Raw genomic sequence first — 12615 nt, forward strand, 5'->3', positions numbered from 1 at the left:
GCCTAAGAGCCGAGTTATGAGAGACTGTGGAACATGTCTCAACTGATGTGTTGACCTTTGACCCTCAGGCTGGAGCGGCTGCAGAGGATTGTCAGTAAGGTCCAGATGGAGTCTGGGGTGTGTGAGGAGCAGCTCAACCAGGTTGAGGGCCTGCTACAGATGGTGAGTCTCATACCCTGCTGGGGCAGACAGTCACTAGCCAATATAGATAATATATGTATATGTATAATGTACAGTCTGTGGCCCTACAGATTTGTAACCACAAGCCCATGCTAGACTGAGTCTAGTCAATGATACAGTGAATTAATACCCCGCAGATTGGATTCTGATTCTGATGTTCAAAAGCTTTCCCACGCTGATGGATTGATGCCTACTGATGCTGTTTTCAAGATGGAACACATGGTGTCATGGTGTTTATATTGTAATCTATGTTCTAGGATGTCCGTTTGCTGAACTCAGGAAAGCCTGCTAAGCACACAGCAGAGATAGATACAGACCTGGACAAGGCCGAGGGCATGATCCGGTACCTCTTCAACGATGTGCAGCTGCTGAAGGATGGACGCCACCTACAAGCTGAACAGATGTACCGCAGGTCAGAACAACCACGGAGTAAAACCATTTCAGCGCCACGTCATTCACTCGGGGCATTACTGTGTTATTGTGAGGCCTTGTGCATCAAGCGATGACACCTAAGCCTCTTACTGTATTGTAACTATTATATTATTACTATGTCTTTACATATTTATGACAAGTTGGTTTGTTGTGATTGAACAAGTCATCATTGTTTCTCCTGTTTTACCTCCAGAGTGTACCGTCTCCACGAGCGGCTGGTGAACCTGCGCAGTGAGTACAATCTGCGCCTGAAGTCCGGGGTAACCATCACCCAGATGCAAACCCTTCAGCAGGCACCCATGAGGGTGCGTCCCGAGCTGGATGAGGTGACCCTGCGCTACATCCAGGACCTGCTGGCCTGGGTGGAGGAGAACCAGAGGCGGGTGGACCGGGGGGAATGGGGCTCGGACCTGCCCACCGTGGAGTCCCAGCTGGGCAGCCACCGCGGCCTTCACCAGTCAGTGGAGGAGTTCCATGCTAAGATTGGCAGGGCAAATGCAGACGAGGTACTTTGGAAAAACTACCTGGGATGGGATTGGAGTTGGACTGATTCAGTCATACCATCATTGATCCTCTTTGGTTAATGCTCAAAGTAGTCTGGCTGTTTCTTTTTTAAACCTGCTTCTTCTCTAATCTTTAGTCTCTTTTTCTATTCCCCTTCAGAGTCAGCTCTCCCCTGTCAGCAAAGGTGCCTATAGAGACAACTTATCCAAGCTAGAGTTGCACTATGGCAAGCTTCTGGTATGTTCTGGACTCAAGATCTTAACGTGCAACTACAACTTTTCAACTATCTGACATTTATCTAATGTGTCTTCTCCAATCTCATTTATATTATTTTCTCCTCAGAGTTCTTCCAAGGCTCGTCTGCACAGCCTGGACGGGCTTCATGCCTTTGTCACTGCAGCCACCAAGGAATTGATGTGGCTGAATGAAAAGGAAGAGGAGGAGGTTAACTATGACTGGAGCGAACGCAACACCAACATGACAGCCAAGAAAGACAACTACTCGGTATGGCTGTTCTCAGGGTAGCCTAGTGGTTAGAGCATTGGACTAGTAACCGGAAGGTTGCAAGTTCAAATCCCCGAGCTGACAAGGTACAAATCTGTCGTTCTGCCCCTGAACAGGCAGTTAACCCACAGTTCCTAGGCCGTCATTGAAAATAAGAATTTGTTCTTAACTGACTTGCCTAGTAAAATAAAGGTAAAATAAAATTTAAAAAAATAAAAAATCCTCACCATACCTGGAAAGTTCAACTTAATTTAAATATGAAAAGAGTTAAGCATAGTACCGTACCTTGTAGAGTAAAGTAAAAAGCTATTGCACTTTACAGAACAGTAAAATGCCATCTTTCATTAGCTTTTGATCAGATTCTGTTAAAAACAGTTTTTAAGTATTTATGAAGGGTCCCCATTAGCTGCTTCCAAGGCAGCTACTCTTCCTGGGGTCAAAACACATCAATCAAAAGAGAAAACGCTACATATAACATTATGTATAACATTATTACTCCACTACATATGTATAATACCACCATACAACTATATTATAATGTACGTGTGTGTAGAATGTGTGTGCTAGCGTATGTGTGTGTCTGTTCCTGTGTGTCTCTTCAGTCCCTGCTGTATGTATTTATCTGTTTGTTTTTTCAATCTAATTCTACTGCTAGTGTAAGTTACTTGATGTGGAATAGAGTTCCATGTAAAACAGACCTCTGGTGACATGTCTTGTGGGGTATGGATGGGTGTCTGAGCTGTGTGCCGGTAGTATAAACAGACATTTACATTACATTTAAGTCATTTAGCAGACGCTCTTATCCAGAGCGACTTACAAATTGGTGCATTCACCTTATGACATCCAGTGGAACAGCCACTTTACAATAGTGCATCTAAATATTTTAAGGGGGGAGGGGGTGAGAAGGATTACTTTATCCTATCCTAAGTATTCCTTAAAGAGGTGGGGTTTCAGGTGTCTCCGGAAGGTGGTGATTGACTCCGCTGTCCTGGCGTCGTGAGGGAGTTTGTTCCACCATTGGGGAGCCAGAGCAGCGAACAGTTTTGACTGGGCTGAGCGGGAACTGTACTTCCTCAGTGGTAGGGAGGCGAGCAGGCCAGAGGTGGATGAACGCAGTGCCCTTATTTGGGTGTAGGGCCTGATCAGAGCCTGGAGGTACTGAGGTGCCGTTCCCCTCACAGCTCCGTAGGCAAGCACCATGGTCTTGTAGCGGATGCGAGCTTCAACTGGAAGCCAGTGGAGAGAGCGGAAGAGCGGGGTGACGTGAGAGAACTTGGGAAGGTTGAACACCAGACGGGCTGCGGCGTTCTGGATGAGTTGTAGGGGTTTAATGGCACAGGCAGGGAGCCCAGCCAACAGCGAGTTGCAGTAATCCAGACGGGAGATGACAAGTGCCTGGATTAGGACCTGCGTCGCTTCCTGTGTGAGGCAGGGTCGTACTCTGCGGATGTTGTAGAGCATGAACCTACAGGAACGGGCCACCGCCTTGATGTTAGTTGAGAACGACAGGGTGTTGTCCAGGATCACGCCAAGGTTCTTAGCGCTCTGGGAGGAGGACACAATGGAGTTGTCAACCGTGATGGCGAGATCATGGAACGGGCAGTCCTTCCCCGGGAGGAAGAGCAGCTCCGTCTTGCCGAAGTTCAGCTTGAGGTGGTGATCCGTCATCCACACTGATATGTCTGCCAGACATGCAGAGATGCGATTCGCCACCTGGTCATCAGAAGGGGGAAAGGAGAAGATTAATTGTGTGTCGTCTGCATAGCAATGATAGGAGAGACCATGTGAGGTTATGACAGAGCCAAGTGACTTGGTGTATAGCGAGAATAGGAGAGGGCCTAGAACAGAGCCCTGGGGGACACCAGTGGTGAGAGCGCGTGGTGAGGAGACAGATTCTCGCCACGCCACCTGGTAGTAGCGACCTGTCAGGTAGGACGCAATCCAAGCGTGGGCCGCGCCGGAGATGCCCAACTCGGAGAGGGTGGAGAGGAGGATCTGATGGTTCACAGTATCGAAGGCAGCCGATAGGTCTAGAAGGATGAGAGCAGAGGAGAGAGAGTTAGCTTTAGCGGTTCGGAGCGCCTCCGTGATACAGAGAAGAGCAGTCTCAGTTGAATGACTAGTCTTGAAACCTGACTGATTTGGATCAAGAAGGTCATTCTGAGAGAGATAGCGGGAGAGCTGACCAAGGACGGCACGTTCAAGAGTTTTGGAGAGAAAAGAAAGAAGGGATACTGGTCTGTAGTTGTTAACATCGGAGGGATCGAGTGTAGGTTTTTTCAGAAGGGGTGCAACTCTCGCTCTCAGACCTCTGGGGACATGTCTTGTGGGGTATGAATGGGTGTCCGAGCTGTGTGCTAGTAGTTTAAACAGACACCTTAGTACATTCAGGATGTCAACACTTCTTACAAACCAAGTAGTGATGAAGTTAATCTCACCTCCACTTTGATCCATGAGAGATTTACACGCATATCATTAATGTTAGCTCTCCGTGTACATTTAAGGGCCAGCCGTGCTGCCCTGTTCTGAGCCAAATGTATTTCTCTGACATCGCTCTTTGTGGCACCTGACCACATGACTGAACAGTAGTCCAGGTGCGACAAAACTAGGGCTTGTAGAACCTGCCTTGTTAATAGTTTTGTTAAGAAGGCAGAGTAACATATTATTAAGGACAGATTTCACCCCATCTTAGCTACTGTTGTATCAACATGTTTTGACCATGACAGTTCAACCTCAACCTGCTCAATTTCCACATTGTTCATTACAAAATTTAGTTCAGGTTTAGGGTTTAGTGAATGATTTGTCCCAAATACAAGGCTTTTAGGTTTTGAAATATTTAGGACTAATTTATTCCTTGCCACCCATTCTGAAACTAACTGCAGCTCTTTGTTAAGTATTGCAGTCATTTCACTCGCTGTAGTAGCTGACGTGTATAGTGTTGAGCCATCCGCCAACATAAACATACTGGTTTTACCCAAAGCTAGTGGCATGTCATTAGTAAAAACATTTATAAAGCAAGGGGCCTAGACAGCTACCCTGGGGAATTCCTGATTCTACCTAGATTATGTTTGAGAGGATTCCATTAAAGATCACCCTCTATGTTCTGTTAGGCAGGAAACTCTTTATCCACAATATTGAAAGGGGTGTAAAGCCACAACACATACATTTTTCCAGCAAGAGCAATGATCAATAATGTCAAAAGCTGTGCTGAAGTCTAACAAAACAGCTCCCACAATATTGTTATCATCAATTTCTCTCAGCCAATCATCCCTCATTTGTGTAAGTGCTGTGCTTGTTGAATGTCCTTCCCTATAAGCGTGTTTAAAGTCTGTTGTCAATTTGTTTACTGTAAAATAGCATTGTATCTGGTCAAACACCATTTTTTCAAGACGTTTACTTAGGGTTGGTATCAGGCGGATTGGTTAGCTATTTGAGCCAATAAAGGGGGCTGTGCTATTGTTCAGTAGTGGAATAACTATTGCTTCCCTCCAGACCTGAGGGCACACACCTTCTAGTAGGCTTAGATTGAAGATATGGCAACTAGGTGTAGCAATATCGTCCACTATTATCCTCAGTAATTTTCCATTCAAGTTGTCAGACCCCGGTGGCTTGTCAATGTTTATAGACAACAATACTTTTTTCACATCTTCCAAACTCACTTAACGGAATTCAAAATGACAGTGATTGTCTTTCATAATTTGATCAGTTATACTAGGAGGTGTAGTGTCAGCGTTTGTTGCTGGCATGTCATGCCTAGTTTGCTAATCTTGCCAATGAAAAAAATAATTAGTCATTTGTTTATTATGATTAGGGATGCACTTGCATATCTAGTAATATCCCCCCTCTTGCCGTAACTCCTGTGTTTTCTTTGGTTTATCTCAGGGGTTGATGAAAGAGCTGGAGCACAGGGAGAAGAGGGTCAACAGTGTCCAGGTCCAAGGAGACAAACTACTGAAGGAGGGTCACCCTGCCAAGACTACTGTAGAGGTCAGAAAAAAAATACATTTATATCACCAGGAATTCAGCTAAAATTAATTGAGTAATTATGTTCAAGTATTCCCATGAATAAAAATAAAGATTTGTGATTGTGTCTCAATGTATTAAAGGTACGAAATTAGCATGTTATCTTTAAATACAATCTCTTTTTGGGCTTACTTGTGTTTAATTTACAGCGTTCAAATTATTCAAATTATGTTCTGGCCCCCTGACCATATACTCAGACAAAAATCATCCTGTGGCTAAATCTAGTGGCCTACCCCTGCATTACAGTATCTATTTAACAGGGATTTGTGTTTCATGCCTAAAAAGCAGAGGACATGAGGATCGGTGGGTTGTTAAAGCGCTTTTTCAAAGAGGCCAATGGTTGTCTCACACCCATCTCTATCTCTCTACACCAAAGGCCTTCACTGCAGCACTGCAGACCCAGTGGAGCTGGATACTGCAGCTCTGCTGTTGCATCGAATCCCACCTCAAAGAGAACACTGCCTACTTCCAAGTATGCCGACTCATATATCCCCCTCAGATGGTCCAATGAGCATAAAAACACTTCTTAAAATACATCATCCTATCTTTAAAATGGCTTGTGCTCCTCCTTTTCTACCCATTGTAGTTTTTCTCCGACGTGAAAGAGGCAGAGGAGACGATGAAAAAGATGCAGAAGACAATGAAGAAAAAATACACATGCAACCGTAACATCACTGTGACACGACTTGAGGACTTGTTACAGGACGCGGCTGTAGGTTGACTTACTCTACTAGAAGAAGTGAAATTCAGCAACTCTACTTCAGTGACATTACAATAGCAACAGCACCTGTCATTGTTTGTTTTTATTAAATACAATGTGATATTTCCTATAGGATGAGAAGGAGCAACTGAAAGAGTTTAAGACCCATTTGGATGGGCTGAACCGGAGGGCCAAGACCATTGTCCAGCTGAAGCCACGTAACCCAGCAACACCAGTTAAGGGCAAATTGCCTGTCCAGGCCGTCTGCGACTTCAAACAGATGGAGGTGAGGAGATATTAATGTTCATGTGACCAGCTTTCCAGTGGAGAAGCAAACATTCTTAGGCTACTACTTAGTACAGTCTAACTCAAATACATCTAGTAAGTTGTACTTAGTCAATGAAAAGTCGTTATTACTTAAAATGTTTATGTGGTACTGACTCAAAACTAATTGAGAAGTCACACCAACTCAGTTTTTTTAAAGCTATGATAACAAATTAACATTTTCCCAGCATGCCCTACTGCAGGTTAAAAAAAATATATATACACTACCGTTCAAAAGTTTGGGGTCACTTAGAAATCTCCTTGTTTTTGACAGAAATGCACATTTTTTGTCCATTAAAATAACATCAAATTGATCAGAAATACAGTGTAGACATTGTTAATATTGTAAATGACTATTGTAGCTGGAAACGGCTGATTGTTAATGGAATATCTATATAGGCGTACAGATGCCCATTATCAGCAACCATCAGTCCTGTGTTCCAATGGCATTTTGTGTTAGCTAATCCAAATGTATCATTTTAAAAGGCTAATTGATGAGAATAATTGCAATTATGTTAGCACAGCTGAAAAATGTTGTCCTGATTAAAGAAGCAATAAAACTGTCCTTCTTTAGACTAGTTGAGTATCTGGAGCATCAGCATTTGTGGATTTGATTACAGGCTCAAAATGGCCAGAAACAAAGAACTTTCTTCTGAAACTTGTCAGTCTCTTCTTGTTCTGAGAAATGAAGGCTATTCCATGCAAGAAATTGCCAATACACTGAAGATCTGGTACAGCGCTGTGTACTACTCCCTTCACAGAACAGCGCAAACTGGCATAACCAGAATAGAAAGAGGAGTGGGAGGCCCGGTGCACAACTGAGCAAGAGGACAAGTACATTAGTGTCTAGTTTGAGAAACAGACGCCTCACAAGTCCTCAACTGGCAGCTTCATTAAATAGTACCCGCAAAACACCAGTCTCAATGTCAACAGCAAGGAAGCGACCCCGGGATGCTGGCCTTCTAGGCAGAGTTCCTAAGTTAAGTGTCTGTGTTCTTTTTCCCATCTTAATCTTTTTGTTTTTATTGGCCAGTCTGAGATATGGCTTTTTCTTTGCAACTCTGCCTAGTTTGAAAGTAGGCCTTGAAATACACTGCTCAAAAAAATAAAGGGAACACTTAAACAACACAATGTAACTCCAAGTCAATCACACTTCTGTGAAATCAAACTGTCCACTTAGGAAGCAACACTGATTGACAATAAATTTCCCATGCTGTTGTGCAAATAGAATAGACAACGGGTGGAAATTATAGGCAAGACACCCCCAATAAAGAAGTGGTTCTGCAGGTGGGGACCACAGACCACTTCTCAGTTCCTATGCTTCCTGGCTGATGTTTTGGTCACTTTTGAATGCTGGCGGTGCTTTCACTCTAGTGGTAGCATGAGACGAAGTCTACAACCCACACAAGTGGCTCAGGTAGTGCAGTTCATCCAGGATGGCACATCAATGTGAGCTGTGGCAAGAAGGTTTTTCAGCGTAGTGTCCAGAGCATGGAAGCGCTACCAGGAGACAGGCCAGTACATCAGGAGACGTGGAGGAGGCCGTAGGAGGGCAACAACCCAGCAGCAGGACTGCTACCTCCGCCTTTGTGCAAGGAGGAGCACTGGCAGAGCCCTGCAAAATGACCTCCAGCAGGCCACAAATGTGCATGTGTCTGCTCAAACGGTCAGAAACAGACTCCATGAGGGTGGTATGAGGGCCCGACGTCCACCGGTGGGGGTTGTGCTTACAGCCCAACACCGTGCAGGACGTTTGGCATTTGCCAGAGAACACCAAGATTGGCAAATTCGCCACTGGCGCCCTGTGCTCTTCACAGAAAAAAGCAGGTTCACACTGAGCACGTGACAGAGTCTGGAGACGCCGTGGAGAACGTTCTGCTACCTGCAACATCCTCCCGCATGACCGGTTTGGCAGTGGGTCAGTCATGGTGTGGGGTGGCATTTCTTTGGGGGGCCGCACAGCCCTCCATGTGCTCGCCAGAGGTAGCCTGACTGCCATTAGGTACCGAGATGAGATCCTCAGACCCCTTGTGAGACCATATGCTGGTGCGGTTGGCCCTGGGTTCCTCCTAATGCAAGACAATGCTAGACCTCATGTGGCTGGAGTGTGTCAGCAGTTCCTGCAAGAGGAAGGCATTGATGCTATGGACTGGCCCGCCCGTTCCCCAGACCTGAATCAAATTGAGCACATCTGTGACATCATGTCTCACTCCATCCACCAACGCCACGTTGCACCACAGACTGTCCAGGAGTTGGCGGATGCTTTAGTCCAGGTCTGGGAGGAGATCCCTCAGGAGACCATCCGCCACCTCATCAGGAGCATGCCCAAGCATTGTAGGGAGGTCATACAGGCACGTGGAGGCCACACACTACTGAGCCTCATTTTGACTTGTTTTAAGGACATTACATCAAAGTTGGATCAGCCTGTAGTGTGGTTTCCACTTTAATTTTGACTCCAAATCCAGACCTCCATGGGTTGATAAATTTGATTTTCATTCATAATTTTTGTGTGATTTTGTTGTCAGCACATTCAACTATGTAAATAAAAAAGTATTTAATAAGAATATTTCATTCATTCATATCTAGGATGTGTTATTTTCATGTTCCCTTTATTTTTTTGAGCAGTGTACATCCACAGGTACACCTCCAATTGACTCAAATTATGTCAATTAGCCTATCAGAAGCTTCTAAAGCCATGACATCATTTTCTGGAATTTTCCAAGCTGTTAAAGGCACAGTCAACTTGTATGTAAACTTCTGGCCCACTGGAATTTTGATACAGTGCATTATAAGTGAAATAGTCTGTTTTTAAACAATTGTTGGAATAATGACTTGTGTCATGCACAAAGTAGATGTCCTAACTGACTTGCCAAATCTATAGTTTGTTAACAAGAAATGTGTGGAATGGTTGAAAAAGTTGGTTAGGACATCTTCTTGTGCATGACACAAGTCATTTTTCCAACAATTGTTTACAGACAGATTATATTACTTATAATTCACTGTATCACAATTCCAGCGGGTCAAAAGATGTGTTCTGTCTCCTAGAGCTGAACGTACTTTGGTGCGAAAAGTGCAAATCAAACCCAGAACATCAGCAACGGACCTTGTGAAGATGCTGGAGGAAACAGGTACAAAAGTATCTATAGCCACAGTAAAACGAGTCCTATATCGACATAACCTTGACAGGCCGCTCAGCAAGGAAGAAGCCAATGCTCTAAAACCGCCATAAAAAAATCCAGACTACGGTTTGCAACTGCACATGGGAACAAAGATCGTACTTTTTGAAGAAAAAGCGTGTGCGAGCAAGGAGGCCTACAAACCTGACTCAGTTACACTAGCTCTGTCAGGAGGAATGGGACAAAATTCACCCAACTTATTGTGGGAAGCTTGTGGAAGGCAACCCGAAACTCTTGACCCAAGTTGAACAATTTAAAGGCGATGCTACCAAATACTAATTGACTGTATGTAAACTTCTGACCCACTGGGAATGTGATGAATGAAATTAAAGCTGAAATAAATCATTCTCTACTATTATTCTGACATTTCACATTGTTAAAATAAAGTGCTAATCCTAAAACAGGGAATTTTTACTCGGATTAAATGTCAGGAATTGTGAAAAAAAAGGTGTATGTAAACTTCCGACTTCAACTGTAAGTGTATGTAAACTTCCCGACTTCAACTATATCAGTGTTGTTGCAGTTACATTGAGTGATTGATTGATTAAATGTTATGCTACACAAAGATAAATAGCATTTTTCTAAGCGAATCCAATCATGACATATGTTACTGAAATGATTGTTCCAGTTTAAAAGCTTAGGTAGTCTCCTAAGTGATGCGGGTGAATACAAATGTAAATTCTTGCATAGCCTAATGCTGGCTAGATCGGAATAGGAACAGGAATAGGAATTACACAACACTTTGCAAGCCAGCATAATGTTATTTACAATTCATTTTGGGAAAGTTTGTAATTTTGCAACCCTACTTACTGTATAAGGTCTTACGTATATGTAATGGTTTTATTATAGTGATAATATTCGACTAGGAACTCACTTGGTGAAGGACACTTGACTGAAAATTAATGAATTCATCAACCATGTCTCTGTCACTAACAAATACGGTCATGGTTGGTAACTCTACAATTCAATTGAAGAGCCAAGGCACACGGGAAATGATTAGTGGGGATTGTTAAATTTAAGTATACCTTACTTTAAAAAACTGCATTTGTATTACTAATATGAAGGTAGTACTGCTTATTTCAGCTATTTAAGTTTCTTGACTTCTTGAGGTGATCGGTTTCCTCAGAAATGTTTGAGCAGCCAGGACTTATCCGGTTTTACAGTCTATAAGCACATTCTATCAGAATCAGTGGAAATATAGTGTTTATTTAAAACATACACTGAGTGTACAAAACATTGCTCTTTCCATGATACAGACTGACCACGTGACAGGTGAAAGCTGTGATCCCTTATTGATGTCACTTGTTAAATGCACTTCAATCAGTGTAGATGAAGGGGAGGAGACAGTTAAAAAACAATATTTGTAAGCCTTGGGACAATTGAAACATGGATTGTGTATGTGTGCCATTCAAAGGGTGAATAAGCAAGATAAGAATATTTAAGTGTCTTTGAACTGGTTATGGTAGTAGGTGCCAGGTGCACCGGTTCGTGTCAAGAACTGCAATGCTGTTGTGTTTTTCATGCTCAACAGTTTTCTGTGTGTATCAAGAATGGTCCACCACCCAAAGGACATCCAGCCAACTTGACACAACTGCGGGAAGCATTTTAGTCAACATGGAATCCTTTCGACACCTTGTAGAGTCCATACCCCGACGAATTGAAGCTGTTCCGAGGGCAGAAGGTTGTTCCTAATGTTTTGTACACTCAGCGTAGACACTTAGAAGTAGAAAAGCAGTAGTATATGTTTTCGTTTTTTCTCTCTATCTTATTAGTCATGCTTGAAGGCTTGTCATTAGAACTGGTCAAATACATTACAATGTGGGCATCCATTTTGTACCTATTTCCAGCTCACAGTTCACAGAGGGGAGGAGTGTGTACTGCTGGACAATTCTCAGCCGTACAAGTGGAAGGTGCAGAACCCCAAAGGCAGCAAGGCCACCGTGCCCTCCATCTGTTTCCTGGTTCCTCCCACCAATAATGACGCAGTGAGCGGCGTCTCAGGGTGAGGCAACCAATCATCTCCTTGCAATAAAACACCATGGCAAAAGCCTTTTATTCAGCCTTACCATGAAACAAAATGGACAAAACTTTTGATTTAGCCTTACCATTAACAACATTAGCCTGGTCCCAAATCTTTTTGTGCTCTTGCGTTTGACCCCAGCACCTGTATGGTTCACTAACCTCTAACCTCCCCCCACAGTCTGGACACTAGTCACCAGAACCTGCTGGTCCTGTGGCAGATGCTGTACGTGGACATGAAAAGCCTCATGTCCTGGCAGTACCTGACGAGAGACATCCACCTCATCAGCTCATGGAACATCACCGCGGTGAGCTCAGTTTCACACAGACTGTGTCTCAAAACGGAACCCTATTCCATATGTAGTGCAGCCTGGTCAAAGGTAGTGCACTACACAGGGAATAGGATGCCATTTGGAATGTGCACACATACTTTTTGGAGACAACAATTCTTTGTTGTAGAATTGAATTAGGCCCACAGAATGATTTATTCTTACCTTACCTAACACTCTTCCTAACCACACTCACCTTTCCTATCTTTCTTCCCCATCACTACAGTTTAAGACCCTGAGGGTGGAGGAGTACAGGCTAGCTTTGAGGAACCTGGAACTCCACTACCAAGAGTTCCTAAGAGACAGCCAGGACTCCCAGCTGTTTGGTGCAGACGACCGCATGCAGGTGGAGAGTAGCTACAACAAGGCTAGCCAGCACTACGAAGGACTGCTGCACTCTCTGGAGAAAGGTGAGTGTTGGACA

At 43.8% G+C, this 12615-nt stretch overlaps 1 protein-coding gene across 6 annotated transcripts in view; it reads left to right on the top strand.

Moving 5' to 3' along the window:
• The window catches only part of pleca (plectin a), a 77662-nt gene that overhangs the window by 45200 nt on the left and 19847 nt on the right, over positions 1 to 12615 (top strand). For all 6 annotated transcript variants that reach the window (XM_046327175.1, XM_046327177.1, XM_046327172.1 and 3 more), the window contains exons 12-23: positions 69 to 162; positions 438 to 592; positions 806 to 1118; positions 1276 to 1353; positions 1459 to 1620; positions 5503 to 5607; positions 6020 to 6115; positions 6230 to 6355; positions 6477 to 6629; positions 11691 to 11845; positions 12044 to 12170; positions 12418 to 12601. In XM_046327175.1, the coding sequence (XP_046183131.1) occupies positions 69 to 162; positions 438 to 592; positions 806 to 1118; positions 1276 to 1353; positions 1459 to 1620; positions 5503 to 5607; positions 6020 to 6115; positions 6230 to 6355; positions 6477 to 6629; positions 11691 to 11845; positions 12044 to 12170; positions 12418 to 12601 (1748 nt within the window). The remainder of the gene's footprint in view (positions 1 to 68; positions 163 to 437; positions 593 to 805; positions 1119 to 1275; positions 1354 to 1458; positions 1621 to 5502; positions 5608 to 6019; positions 6116 to 6229; positions 6356 to 6476; positions 6630 to 11690; positions 11846 to 12043; positions 12171 to 12417; positions 12602 to 12615) is intronic.

The sequence above is a fragment of the Oncorhynchus gorbuscha genome, linkage group LG24, assembly GCF_021184085.1.
Source record: "Oncorhynchus gorbuscha isolate QuinsamMale2020 ecotype Even-year linkage group LG24, OgorEven_v1.0, whole genome shotgun sequence".
Classification (NCBI taxonomy): domain Eukaryota; kingdom Metazoa; phylum Chordata; class Actinopteri; order Salmoniformes; family Salmonidae; genus Oncorhynchus; species Oncorhynchus gorbuscha.